The sequence below is a fragment of the Mytilus edulis genome, chromosome 14, assembly GCF_963676685.1.
Source record: "Mytilus edulis chromosome 14, xbMytEdul2.2, whole genome shotgun sequence".
In the NCBI taxonomy this organism is placed as follows: domain Eukaryota; kingdom Metazoa; phylum Mollusca; class Bivalvia; order Mytilida; family Mytilidae; genus Mytilus; species Mytilus edulis.
Window position 1 is genome coordinate 51,318,286 of NC_092357.1, and position 15,395 is coordinate 51,333,680.

Consider the following 15,395-nt stretch of genomic DNA (forward strand, 5'->3'; position numbering starts at 1 on the left):
ATTTCAGCATGCATGTTTAGTGAATTTCAAGTCTGAAGCGTAGGACAACTCGTACACTTCTGTTTCAAATTTGACAATGTTTTGTTATTTGTTTTTACTGTTGAAATTAGTTGTTATGTTAAAATAGATAATTATACACCTTGAGCGATGTATTATTGTTGACCATTCGAGATTCTTTTTTTGCGAACCCGTCTTCAGCGTAATGTGTGATTTTGATATTACTACGCGGGCCTCAAGGGATTACAAATTAAATATTAATTAAATTAATTAATTAAATATGTTAGTTTCTGTGTCTTTCAAAACACAAACAATAAACAGAATTAATTGCAGGATAAAGACAATAACTGTTTAGTGTCTTTAAATATCAGCTGTATTTGTACTCGGCTCGAAACAGGTGTAGTAGCTCGCTAAAAGCTCGCATACACCTTGTTTCCTAGCCTCGTACAAATACAGCTGATATTTAAAGACACTAAACAGTTATTAGTCTAGTAGTCTGTTGTTTTTATGTACTATTGTCATTTTGTTTATTTTCTTTGGTTACATCTTCTGACATCAGACTCGGATTTCTCTTGAACTGAATTTTAATGTGCGTATTGTTATGCGTTTACTTTACTACATTGGTTAGAGGTATAGGGGGAGGGTTGAGATCTCACAAACATGTTTAACCCCGCCGCATTTTTGCGCCTGTCCCAAGTCAGGAGCCTCTGGCCTTTGTTAGTCTTGTATTATTTTAATTTTAGTTTCTTGTGTACAATTTGGAAATTAGTATGGCGTTCATTATCACTGGACTAGTATATATTTGTTTAGGGGCCAGCTGAAGGACGCCTCCGGGTGCGGGAATTTCTCGCTACATTGAAGACCTGTTGGTGACCCTCTGCTGTTGTTTTTTATTCGGGCGGGTTGTTGTCTCTTTGACACATTCCCCATTTCCATTCTCAATTTTATTGTCTATATATCCAATTTTAAGAAACTTACCTGCGACGTTAATTATATGGCGATAATATATTCGTGTGACAGAAACTCAGTTTGTATTTCTATTATGCTGTTTTTGAGTACTATCCTGAATTAAGTTTAGTTACTCGTTGTTATTCTGTTGTAAACATGTCACAATGTACTATAATATCATTTATTTATGTATTTCCATGTCTTGAGTGTTCTTGCAATGTATTCCCGCCGAGTAATGTCATTTTAGAGGTATATTTAACATTGCAATAAAGCGGGAGGTTTGGCATGCAACACAAGCCAGATTCAACCCACCATTTTTTCTTAAAATGTCCTGTACCAAGTCAAAATATGGCAGTTGTTTCCTAAGAGTTCAGTTGTTGTCTCTTTGACACATTTCCCATTTCCTACATGTTATAGAACGTCACAGGATAAACCTTTACTCATGCCAAGTATTTCTTTATTTGAAAAATAGATAATTATTCCCCATGTAAAATTATAATTTTTTTTGAAAAAACATTGAACGGCAAAATTATTTTATATTTCTTCATATGTGACGTTTACATTTTATGACGTCAAACACGAGAAGCAATAAATGTGGTTTTTAATTTTATAGATGCTTTTTGTGCTTTTTTGTTAAATATTTCTTTGTTTTGAGATTGTGACACAGTGATGACTGCAATACCCATATTTGGACTATTTTACCTATTATGTCTGTTTTGTTCACGCATCGTTGTAAATATAATGGAATTTGATGCGACTGTCATACAAGTGAGAGGTTTGGCGCTTTAAAACCAAGTTCAATCCACCATTTTCTACATTTGAAAATGTCTGTGCCAAGTCAGTTGATGTGTTTGAGATTTTTATTTTGCCATTTGAATAAGACTTATACTAGTATCTAGAATTTGACTATGAGGGTCGGGTGGAAACAAACCTTTACGACAAAAGAAATGATTCCAGCTTCCCAATTGAGACTTATTCATTTTTAAACCAAGAGATCCAAATGGTGAAGTTGTTATCATCACTTCGTACAAATTACGGACGCCATCACGAGTTGGTTGACCGTTGTGGAATATTCGTTATACAGATGATATCGGAGGATATGTTCCTGATGTCGTCCCTTTTCACGAATGTGACCTGCCGAATTAGAATATTTACCGGCTTTGTAACAACATGAGCAACACGACGGTGCATCATGTGGAGCAAGATCTGCTTCCCCTTCCAGAGCATCTGAAATCACCCCTAGATTTTGGTTGGGTCCGTGTTGTTTTTGTACCCCTATTTGTTACATTTTGTTCACGCATCATTGTCAATATAATGGAAATTGATGCGACTGTCGTACAAGTGATAGGTTTAGCGCTATAAAACCAGGTTCAATCCACCATTTTCTAAAATTTGAGAATGCATGTACCAAGTCAGGAATATGACAGTTGTTATCCATTCAATTGATATATTTTGTCATTTGATTTTGCCATTTGATTGGGGACTTTCCGTTTTGAATTTTCCTCGGAGTTCAGTATTTTTGGGATTTTACTTTTTTTCACAATGTTTTGAAAAGTGCAAATTTAACAAAGACTAATAGGTGGAAAGCAATGGTGGTATAACACCTAGGACATGTAGAAAAATCTGTCCGTTCGGAATAAATCTTAAAACTTAAGTAGTTTTATAGATACGACACCGTTGTTAGGTGATTAAAGATGGCATATTTTGGTATTTATATAGATTCACTCATAGGGTCTTTGCATCGAAAATAAACACATCTATTGTTAGACAAGATGCTGTCATGATACGTATATTTTATGATGGTATAATACTTAACCCATAACGGGAGGGATTGTTTTTGATTTTCATAGGACGAAGACATACTCTTTCAATCAGTTTAATTAAGGTCCAGCAATATAGTACCTGCTAGTAGTCCTTTGTTATCATTGTCATTTTGCTTTGTTTCTTTTGTTGTCTATTCTAACATCGGACTCGGACTTCTTTTAAACTGAGTGTTACTGTCGTATTGCTGTGTTTTTCTTTATTCTACATTGGCTAGAGATATACGGGAGGGTCACAAAACATTTTTAACCCCGCCGCATGTTTGCTTAGCGCATGTCCCAAGTCAGGAGTCTCTGGCCTTTGTTAGTATTGTATGTTGTTTTTAATTTTAGTTCATTTATATGTTTTTGAGTTAAGTATGAAGTCCATTTTCACTGAAATAGTACACGTGTTTGGGGCGGGCCAGCTGAGATTCCTCGCTGCGTTGAAGACCATTTGGTTGCCTTTGGCTGTTATCTGCTCTTTGGTCAGGTTGTCTCTTTGACATAATCCTCATTCCCATTCTCAGTTTTTTTATGCTGTTTCGAGTCTGGTACTTTTTATATCATTGATTTGATACAAAACAAAAATCTTAAACGAGGGTCTTATTTTATTTTATTTTATTATTATTTTTTTATTTATTTATTTTTTTTTTGGGGGGGGGGTATTTTTTCTGAATTTATTCTTTTTACATGTCATTCTATTCTTTATACTTTTTGAGAAACATTCTCTATTCTTATATTTTAGCACCATTTTTTGTCTATTCTTATTTTTTTTTATGCCTATTATTCTTTGGTTTGTAAACCCCAATCCACACCCTTATAAATTGAACGCAGTATTGTTATATTTGAATTCAATTTTTGGTAACGGTCTATCTTTTGAAAAAAAACTATTTTGCTTCTTTTTAATTAACTTTCAATTTCCAACGTTCACAGCGTCAACCTGTTTTTGTAAGTCATGTTTTTAATCTGCCAGTAGAGCTGTGTCATCAGCGTACGGAAATTTGAAACAACTTTAAATAATTGGCTAGCTCAATTTTTATGTCATGAGAAACTGTTTTTAACCCCGTCTTCATCTTTGTCTTTATAAATGTTTAAGATCGTTTATACAATATATGGAAATTATATAAGTGAGAGACTTTCGTCTTGACGCACACCTACGTTACATGGAAAATACTCTGAATAAACACTGCCATTACATACTAGATTTAAGGTTACTGTATAAAGGCCCAGTCCCATTAGATCACGATCGCACCATGCTCACCGCGATCTAAAATTAAGTCAGATCGTGGTGAGGTCGCGGTATAAGCGGCATGAAAAAGTTAATTTTTGTTGTTTTCACATGATACTACGTCCTCATTACGCTTCTACAACGATCCCGCTACGATTATGTCACGTTCTACGATTATCATTATCTTACTACACTCATCACGTTCTCACGAGTTATCCGATTGCAACACGATCTTACTACGCTTCTACTACGTTCACAAAGCGATCTTTCTAAGTTCTCACCAATAACGTCAACATCGTGTTCCATATGAATACTGTTCCATTCCTTCTATTTCTGATTAATACATAGATTTCTCGGAAACAATACAGGCATGCCACCAAAATCAACTACTTCACGTGAGTGTGGTGGTAGGGGTACATGTATATGCAGAGGGAGCTCTGATAGTAACGAATCCTGATCCAGCAGAGATGTTGGACCGACCAATCCAACCTAAATTACAACCTATTACAAAGATGTGTCAAGCATGGTTGAGCCGTTAGAGAAAATGGACAAGAGGTCCTAGTTACATACAGACAAACAAAACCTGGAGAAATTTAATATATTATATAAGAAAATGACAATGAGAATGATGGTCGTAGTATGAACGCAGTTACAAAATGTAGGTTGTAAGAAGAGCGTGATGAGAACGGCATGGGCGTGCTAGAATCGTACTATGGTCTTGAACAGCGTGGTGTTATTGTGGTATAGTCGTAGTGGAAGCGTAGTTTGGTCGCGGTGAGAACGTGATGGTCGTAGTAAGGTCGTAGTAACGTCGCTGTGAGATCGTAACGCAGTCTCTCCGAAAAGAATCACGCTTTCGCTACGCTCGTGCTACGATGGTACAGCGACCTTTGCGATCTTACCACGACCTAAGTGCGCTCTCACTACGCTTCTATTACGACCTGATTTTCGCCACGACCGCATCACGATTGTTATGAACATGTTCAAAGTTGGCCACGCTCATCACAATCTTGAAGACCTTACCACGACCGTGATACGACCGTACTGCGATCTACACGATCGCACTACGATCGTCAAAATTTGCATTTTTTGCACAGATCGTATTGTGATCGTTGCCTAGTGGGACTGCGGTATAACGTACATATGCACAATATAATCAAACTGATAGAATTCGCGAGAAGTTTATGCCATAAACCAGATCACCAGACTGTGTCAAAGACTTTTGCAAAGTCTGTAAAAGCACGAAAAAGTGTTTTCTTTCGCATCTTCAAAAGTTCAAAAAGACTATATATATGTAAAACAAAAACACTATCTATGGTTGAATAGCCTTTTCTAAGTTCTGATTGATTTTCAATAAAAGAAAAATAATTTTTCCCAAAAAAATTAATAGCTTTGAGAACTGAGGTAAATAAATAGTTTTTCCATACAGCTAAGAATTGTGATAGGTCTATAATGTTCGGGATTTTATCCATTCATAAAGCTTTGTTCTTTTTGTTTGCACATTTCATTTAGGTCCAAGCTTCTGGTTTTGGTTCCAGTTTAGATACTAGTATGTCCGGCAATAACGTTTGTACATTATGAATGAAATGTCTGTTAGCTGAGATGACTTCTAGTTGATCACTACATTGATTACATGTGTGTGATTGACCTGCAGTTTGAAGGCTGTCCTCAGATATGATTTCCCCTTCGTTGGTTTCTTTCGATATGCATTCGATTTCTGTGATGGTTGTTTTTTTAATAATGATTTTAATTTGATGTAGTGGTGGTACAATGCCTCGAATTTGAGTGACATCCGGGGTAACGGTACTACTTTGTTTGAAGAATGTGTACAAGTCTAAGACTTGTTGCCTTATGTTTTTATTACGTCCCAAATAAACAAACGGTGTAAAGATTCCACCAATTTTGGTCATCATGCTAGGAATAGCCATTAACATGGGATCCATAGTAACGTCTTTGTTCAATACTTTCCAAAAAAGTAAAACTGCGTAAGGCGAGTAACATAACAGAAAAAAACCTGGAAAAAAATAATTTAAGGGTTAAAGCAGCACAATCATCCCTTTCATCTTTTTTCATCAATTATAGTGTTATATTTATACATTTGGATATACTGATATAAATAGAATTCATTGCATTACATCAATCTCTTATTGTGTCAATGGGCATACTACATTCTGCCTTTAAATGATAGGGATTTGTCGTACCAGTTAGAGCTCTAGGATTTTGTAGCTTTTTTTTCAATTTGAAATAAGTTCAACAACACTAATAAATAAATGTATTAAAAAAATTACATGTTACGGAATAATTATTCTGGATTTTTTTTTTATTAAAGGTGAAATGGTAAAATCTGTTTATCTGTCAAATATTAGCCAGATAAATACAATAAGGAATTATTAAAAATCTGCAATTTACCCGTGTTCCTTGATTCATATTTAATAATCGAAGATTTACGAACTTGGTGATGTCTTATACTTTCCAATTAACTAATGCGGGATTTTATTTGAGTAACCCCACATGTCGTCATATGTGGAGCAGGATCAATCAACCCTTCCGCAGCTCACCCTGCTATTAATGTTCCATTTTGAAAAACTACCACCCAACTTGCAATGACGATCTTGAAGATTTAATAACTCGTTGTTTGTCATTTCGTAATGTACGTGTTATTACTGAATCTATGCACACATTCATTGTTTTCTTGTTTTAAAGATTGTCTCGCAATCTCACATTTCTATCATTGTTTTTCAACATCAGAAAAATAGCAGTAACTACACAACAATTGTTGGTTATAATAACAACAAACCTATAATTATTATAGCGGTAATAGCCAGTTCTTTTTCCATTGTCAGTTTGTTCATCCTTGTCCGCTTACAATTGGATCTTAAATGACCTTTGGACTCCTTTACCACCTATAACATACAAGTCAATAAGATGGTCAAACCGTACGATCAAAATACTTGAAAGTATTTTTACATTATCAACTTATATCAATATTCAAATAAACTGCATGTTGTCATTGGTTTTATCAAGGATTTTTATCCAGTGGCGGATTCAAAAAGAGGGGGATCATTGTTCATTCTTTAATACCTTCACTTATTTACACAGATCCTTTGCATGATTAAATTTAATAAGTCTTCAATTATCAAGGCTAATCCTAAGCTGTAAAATGAATAAATGTATTAAAAAGAAAAAAATCAAGATCTTTCACTTATAATTTCAACAAACTAATAGTGACTTTATATCCTGTGACTTCTTTTTGTCCATTTACCGATGCTTACAAAATTATATTTGTGATTTTATCTATCATAGATTCCTTTTATGTTTTACATTATAGCAAAGGAGGTAGAAGCTGTATTTTTGCGAAGTTTGTTGCACTTTTTTAGTTTTCAAACACCTATTTGACCTCTAACATCGCTGAGAAAAAAATTCTAAGCTGAGAATATTCTAAAGGCAGGGAAAAAAGTTGTCATTCTTAGCTGAGTACTATAATTCAATCTGAGAATATTTTTTTTACTCAGAAAATAATTTTTTTATTGCGTCGGGGCAAGATATTGTACCTTCGAAATATTAAGCTTTAAAGAAGTTATTTAACGCTGCCGCCGCCGAACAATTATTCCTATGTCGAGCTTTCTGCGACAGAAGTTGCAGGCTAGACAAAAAATTGCTTCCTTTGACTGTAAGTTAGTCTAAGAATATTCGTGTTCGTTAATCGTGATTTTATTTAGGTTGCTGGCTCATTGGTGTATACCCCATATCTCCTTTTAATCATCTTAGAAAAATTGACGATAGCAAACACTTTTTACATTATCGTATTGTAGACACTTCTGGTCATTTACACTTTTTTCGGACTTGATATTTAGGCGACAGTTATTGTTGAAAGTACTAAACTTAGCTTATTGCGAGAGACAAGTCTTAACGCTGAAATTTTATTTCAAATGAATTAATCTATGTGGAATATAAAAATATAGTTTGTAACATACCTTGGCGTAAATTGATCCATATGAAAATATCATTACTGAAACAGGAAGGACAAAGAAAACAACAAGCAATGAAATCACAAATGATTGGCCATTGTTGTTTTCTCCAATCATGTCTATTGCACAGGCTGTTCCGATTCCTTCGTAAATGTACTGGTTCCATCCGACGAGAGGACCTACTGCAAATCCCAAAGCAACAGCACTGGACCCAGTTATGGCACTGATACTAAAGTTGGAGGTCAATCGACTTGAAAGTTCACGTTTTACGACGTAAATGTATTTATCAACTGAATCCATACAGAGCAGTAACATAGAAGTTAGTCCACCATATGACATCACAAAGGCGTAGTATTTGCATCCAGTGTCACCAAAAAGCCACATTTCATTGAAGCATGACATGACCACCATTGGTACACCAAAAACTGACATTGTAAAAGAAATCAAGCATACTGTCGCTATATATTGGTTAGTCCGTGTTAGCAGTTTTCTGTTTTTTACGAAAAGTACAAAGAGAACCGATCCATTAGTTAATGCAGATCCAATATTTGTTATAAGTAATACAATACCGGTTATGTAATGGAACCAAGGTGAAGTCTGAGGCAAGACAATCATTTCAAAAAGATCTGGAACTGTAGAATTCATGATATTTACGCTCGCCAATGCTAAGATAATTATATGTTACCAGTTATCAAGTACATATTGCTCTCTGAAAAAAAGAAAATAATCTTCTCTCAAACTGAAATTAAGGTACTTTGAAACTGATAAACTAAGATTCCAACTGATCAAAAATGTGGTCGTCATCTTGTATTATTTGCTTAGTTGACATATATATGTTACTTTTTGTAAATATGCAAAACGGGAGGTGTAATATTGTGGTTACGATCTTTGGGACAAACGATTGCTCTAACTTTAAACTATCTTGTTCTGTTAATTTATCTATGGACATCGGACCAAATTTCTCTTAAATTCTATAATCATGGATTTATATACTAGCAATTTGTGTCCGATCGGACGCATTCTATACCAGAACTAATTTATATTTTACAAACAGTGTATTCAAGATCCGATCATCTGCTTTATGTTGACGTAATTTATGATACTGCCACTCCATACCTTTTGAGAAAGGTTAAACTTGTAATGCAATTTTATTACAATATTTTATATATAACCATTCTAAGATCAATGTCTGATTAACTTTACTTAATATTGGAAACTTAATTGCGTGGTAAGACTCGAAGGTTTGTGTTTTCTGTACATAGAAGACTTCTATAGGTCATAACATGTCTTTGACAAAGGATTTTACTTTTGACAAATGCAGATTCTGGGATTTCCCTTTGAATCATTTAAAACTAAAAATAAAACCAATGCTCAATATATAAGATAAACTTCCAAGAAAGCTTTTCTTCAATCCCACCTGCCTGATGAATATTGCACGGTCCCTTTTATAAGAGGCATTGCTAAATTTTCCAATTACAAACGTGTTACTGATTTAAAGAATTATCTTCCCTAATCTTAATCTTTAAAAAAAAAACAATATAATTCATTATATTTAAAATGTCTAAATACAAAAACTTACTATTTTATGATCGATTCTTTTAAAGTACACTGTGTGAATTAGTTGTATGCATGCAATTTACGATTATTCGAAAATTTGATGAAATATGAAGTGTGAAAGGAAGTCGTATTGCTCAGTTTGTTGTTGACAATTCTCAAATATTTTGGCAGCAATGTGTGATTATTAATTATTATTTATTTCGGGTTTTTATTGTCAGAATAGCGTGTGTCATACAGACAGGTGAGAAAAGCAATCCTCAACACATGTTTTATCACGTGAAATTGTTTACCTATATATGGACTGAAAGACAGCAACATATATACATTTTAGTTTTTGATGAAAAATGTATTGCATGGTCTAAAATTCAGAACTTGTTTATGCTGGTGAATATTATTGGTTGATCTTCTTCACAACTAGACGACATAAAAGAAATTTTCGACAAGTTTGACAAATTAGGACAGAAATAAATGCCACATTTTCTAGTTACTCGTGTATTTTTCTTGCACATGGCATTTCTAAACATGGTAGAAGACCCCAAAATCGAATGAAGGCCATTGTGGATATTCCGGCACCACAGAATATAATTACAACTAAGGCGCATGATTTAGTTTTTTTTAAATTTAACTGGTTTGAAAGTTTAAATCTTATTTCAAGGCTCAGTTAGCTTTAATTAGTCCACTCGTCGAACCCCTAAAGAAAAAGAAAATGAATGGAAAATTGAACAATCTACTGCATTTCTGAATCTTAACACTCATCCCATTTCCCCCGTTTCGATTTATCCTTTATATTAGAACTATAACCTGGGTATAATACCCGATTTTCTAAGATGACACAACACTTACCTTACTTATGGGGATGTTTTCTTGGGTTATAAAATTAGACAGTGGCAAATTTGTCGGCTCTTAGCTAGGGGCTATTTAACCAGCTCCGGCTAAATAGCCTCCTTGGCGCTTTTTTGCCGGCTCTGGCAAAATAGTAATTTATATAGTTTTGCTATTTCGACGGTTTTAATTAAGATTAAAATAGAAATATAGAAATTAATAATAGGAAAGATATAGAAACATTCTTCAAAATATAAAAAATCTCTATACAACTATGTCTTCTTTAAACATTTGTACAAAACATCTATATCAAAAATTGATATTTTTTACTTTATTAAGAAGTCTCTATAAAAACATGTCTTTTTAAAATATTTAAAAAAAAAAGCTTCAATATTAAAATTGTTACTAGTACTTTTTTTTTTATCTTTAATAGGAAGTCTAAAAAATATTTATTTTTTAAAAATATATATAATACTCATAAGCAAAGCATACGAACACATATAAAAAAAATCCGACATTCTGATTTAAACTTTTGATATAAATATCCGTATTAGTTTTGAAACAAAAAGTAACACCATACAACCTCAAACTGCTAAAAACGAGCGTAACAAAACCAGTGCTTTGCTTTTTAGTGAATATCTTTTTAAGTCTGGCACCAGATAGGTGCCACCACTGCAGACATTAACTGAACATAACACTTGTTTTTTCAAGTTTTCGTCTGCATCACTTTTTCAAAAATTGCAGATGTATATACATTTAGTATTCAACATTCATAGAATAAATGCTGTCAATAGCTAGATTTCTATGCATCGTGGGTACAATATTTTTTTTTATTCATCTTATATTATTTTATTACACCACCAACTATAGATTATAATTAAAGTTGTATCAGGTTTTCATCAATTTAATAGCGCCAAATAGGCTATTTTGCCAGAGACGGTAAAATAGCCACTGCCATAAAATTAATTTCACTTGCGAGATTTTAGATTGCTTTACAAATGGTAGAATTTTCAGTTAAATGAATCTGGATCATTGGGGTCATGATTTACTCTAGCTAGCTTTCAATTAATAGATATCATCTGTCGTCGACGATTGTTAACAGTCGTTATTCATTTTAAAATATATTCTCTTCAACAAGTAAACTAATTTTAAATGAACTTACTGACTTCGTACTATAACATGGAAGTCCTCTCAGAGACGGGTTAAACCAATTAAGAAAAAACAGGGAAGGGGCAGGGTTCAACCCATATGTCCCCATTCAAAAGCATTGATCATAAAACAAAGCTGGGGGTTGATAGTACTAGCTAGAAAGAAAGATTTACCACAAGTATTACATAAACTTAACATGATACAAAGAAAATGAAGTCAAGGTAAGATAAATCATACCAGAAATACATGTGCACTTTACAATCTTTCCAAACTCCAAGCGTAGTTTATTGATAACGAACCTAACAATGGAAAACTTAACATTGACCAACTAAAAATTTACAAGGGTTCCGCAGAACCCAGTGTCACGCCTATTTTTGCTGTTCGTCGCAGCCTCAACAATAAAAGAGGAAACAAATTTATAAAAATATTCCTCCCAACACTATTTTTTGATTGTAAGAAGCTTCTGTCCAAGTTTGGTAAAAATCCAGGATAGTTAATGAATCTAATATTTAAAAAAAAACTTTAACTGCAGACTGCATGTAATGTTAACTGGAAGACAAACTAAGTCCATTTATATGAAAAAACAAGTACAAAACTTTAACAAAATTTGCATTCTTGATACTAGCATTTGATCATAAACAATCTTCTGTACAAGTTTTGTAGAAATCCAGGATAGTTTTAGAAAGTTATTAAAATGTTAAAAATTTTAACCACTGAGTGAATGAAATGTTTCCTGACAGAAAAACTAAGTCCATTTTTAAATAAGTAAGATTCGGATAAAAATGATTTTTTTTACAAAATTTACTTCTGGATACTATCTTATGATCATAAACAAGCTTTTCTCCAAGTTTGGTAGAAAACCAGATTAGTTTAAGAAAGTTATTTAAATTTCAAAAACTTTAACCACAGAGTGAATATTTGTGGATGCCGCCGCCGACGGAATGTAGGATTGCAATGTCTCGCTTTTTCGACAAAAGTTGAAGGCTCGACAAAAATGAAAATGATGTCATGGTCAGATGAAATTTGCCAGAGAGACATGTATACCTTACAATCGATCTATGTGGTTGCCATATTATGTCTAGTGTCCAAGATAAAACTTTACCATGAAAACTTAAGATTAACCATAAACATGAGATCAAGGTCAGATGACAATGACAGACAGATATATACATCTTACAGTCATAAAGTTAACCTGATAGTATTGCTTATAGCTTAAGAAAAACAGATTTAAACTAAACATTGAGATATGAACCGTGAAAATGAGATCAAGATAAAATAAAATATGCCAGACTGATATGTACATGGTAAAATATATACATACAATAATAAACTGTTATCACAGAGATATGTCTCGCTTTTTTGTAATTTCTATAATGCAAATGTTGAAATAAAAAATAGCAAAACTTTAACATGTCAGTTTAGCAAATTATTCAAAGTCAATGAACCATGACTGATATATTGTTGACACTGCCGTCGCCGCCACCGTCATCGCCGGAAACAGCATACATATATATATGTCTCGCTTTTTGACTCCGTCAAGCGAGACAAAAAATGTTGACCTATTGCAGATAATAATAGAAAACAATAACCAAAACATAAAAAGCTTAACATTAACTACTATCTAACTAAATGAGGTTAAGGTCAGATGAAGTTGCAGGTTCAACAAAAACTATTGTTAAAAGATAGGTTGACATCAAAGCAATAGTTTAAATACTCCTCTCACTTAATAAGTTTGGTGGTTGTGTAACCACATTGCCAAGGGGGTATCCAAGTGACTTAATATCATTAACCTTTTCCATTCACCACATCCTTTCAGAGATGTTGCAGAAGAATCCACATATATATTTTAAAAAGTCAGACTTGGCAGAAACGACAAGAATTTAAATTATAATTTCTGCCACTTAAGGTTATGAGGAACAGTCATTTGGTCTCTTGTGAAGTTGGCAATCAAACCACATCTTCTTACTTATATAGGCCATGTTGTAATTTATCAGTATATTGAGCTTTTTGTTACCATGCTAGTAAGGTCCTCATATAGAATTTGATTTCCTAAATTTGTAAGAAAAACTATCAAAGATCTGTCATCAAATTCTTCAAATAACAAAAATCAAAGTGCTTGTAAGCACTGAATGGTAAAGATTGCTTTAATTTATCAGTGGTAAGGGAAAGTAAAATTTAAAATTGCATTTTACAAAGCATTGGTTGTAGTAGATTCAACTACAATTATGGACAAAGGAAGATAACTTTTATTTCAAAGATTACTTTCACAATGGCATGATTAATATTTTTAGAATAGGGTTTTAGATTCCCGCACCTTGCACAAGCTATGTTATTTTCTTCACAAGTATAACATTATTTTGTAACTTATATCTAGGTATAAAATTCTGGAAATGTTCATGGATACGATTCATAGAATATCATGGCACTATATTTTGTATATCTTAAAAGTAATGATAAGCCCAATAAGATATTTGAACTGCATCAACGAATGTCAGGTATAAATATGATCGTGGGCTGTAGGTATGTTTATAGTTTAAAGTGCAGAAAAAAAAAAATTTGGGAACTGCCATTTTCTGTCCATTTTTACGTATCTTGAGATGTGTACACCAACAAAGAAAGAATAATATCAGGGGAGGTAGACATATCTATTTTATGTTTTCAAAAATATAGAATTTAAACTTTAATAAAATGCTTCGCTGAGGGTAGCCTGATACGACCGCGGAGGTTGAACCCTGAACAGTCAGGCCAAATTTGAACACAATATTCAAGTTTGATATTTGCTAATCTATTGTGCACTACTGTGCAATTAAAAAAAAATTCTTGAAACTTTAAAAAAAAAATTGAATCCCTAATAAAAAATTGGACCCGTCACTCGATCCCTGCCTTTCCTTTGTAGTATGTAATCTTGTAGTAAAATTTCAGAGAGATTCATACACTTAAACACAAGTTATTATCTGGAAACTAGATATATAGATATAGGAAGATGTGGTGTGAGTGCCAATGAGACAACTTTCCATCCAAATAACAATTTATAAAAGTAAACCATTATAGGTCAATTGTACAGCCTGCAACACACAGCTTTGACTCACACGGAACAACAAGCTATAAAGGGCCCCAAAATAACAATAACTAGTGTAAAACTTTGCTTGTTTTTGGCCCCTAATTCCTGCATGAATGGGGCAATAACCCCCAAACTCAATCCCAGCCTTCCTTTTGTGATATGGGACCTTGTGTTACAATGTCAGATAGATCCATACTCTTACGTGCAAGTTATTGTCCAGAAACTGGCACCATAACCCCCAAAATGAATCAAAACCTTCTACTTGTGGTATTAAACATTGTTGTACAATTTCAGAGCAAATGAAACACTTATATACAAGTTATTATCCTCAAAGTAGAAAAATGCTTGTTTTGGGCCTGTAATTCCTAAACAGTTGACACCATCATCCCCAAAATCAATTCCAACCTTCCTTTTGTGGTATTGAACCTTCTTATTAAATTTCAGAGATCCATTCATGTAAACTAAAGTTATTGTTCACCAACCAATATGTCTTCCGACAACAGACGCAGACAACGTCATCATACCATTCTATGATCCCAAAATTTTTTTCGCGGTCGTATAAAAAGTATTATAATTTATTGCATGTCACTTTTAATTTGAACTAAAATTAGCGGCCATTCTCTGATGCTTGCCACACTTTGTCCATTCATGAAATGTTAAGTGAAATGCTGTTTAGAATGCTATGATCAGGGGTCAAATTTAACTTTTTTTGTGTACATTTTTTATTTCTATTTTCATGCTTTCTTTTACACAAGTTAGACAAGAAAAAGAGAGTCGTGATCCTGATTTTGAAAAGACTTTGATAATCGCAACGATTTTCTTTATCATAATCAGGATCAAGGACAAGAAAAATGTCAACATTG

General features: G+C 33.4%; 1 protein-coding gene across 1 annotated transcript; it reads right to left on the reverse strand.

Moving 5' to 3' along the window:
* Positions 1 to 3,497: 3,497 nt before the first annotated feature.
* On the reverse strand, positions 3,498 to 8,737 carry LOC139502825 (rhodopsin-like). Its single transcript, XM_071292435.1, has 3 exons — positions 7,950 to 8,737; positions 6,773 to 6,878; positions 3,498 to 5,989 (listed from the first exon to the last, which is right to left on the reverse strand). The coding sequence occupies exons 1-3, from the start codon at positions 8,586 to 8,588 to the stop codon at positions 5,484 to 5,486; spliced, it is 1,251 nt and encodes a 416-aa protein (XP_071148536.1). The 5' UTR covers positions 8,589 to 8,737; the 3' UTR covers positions 3,498 to 5,483.
* Positions 8,738 to 15,395: the final 6,658 nt, after the last annotated feature.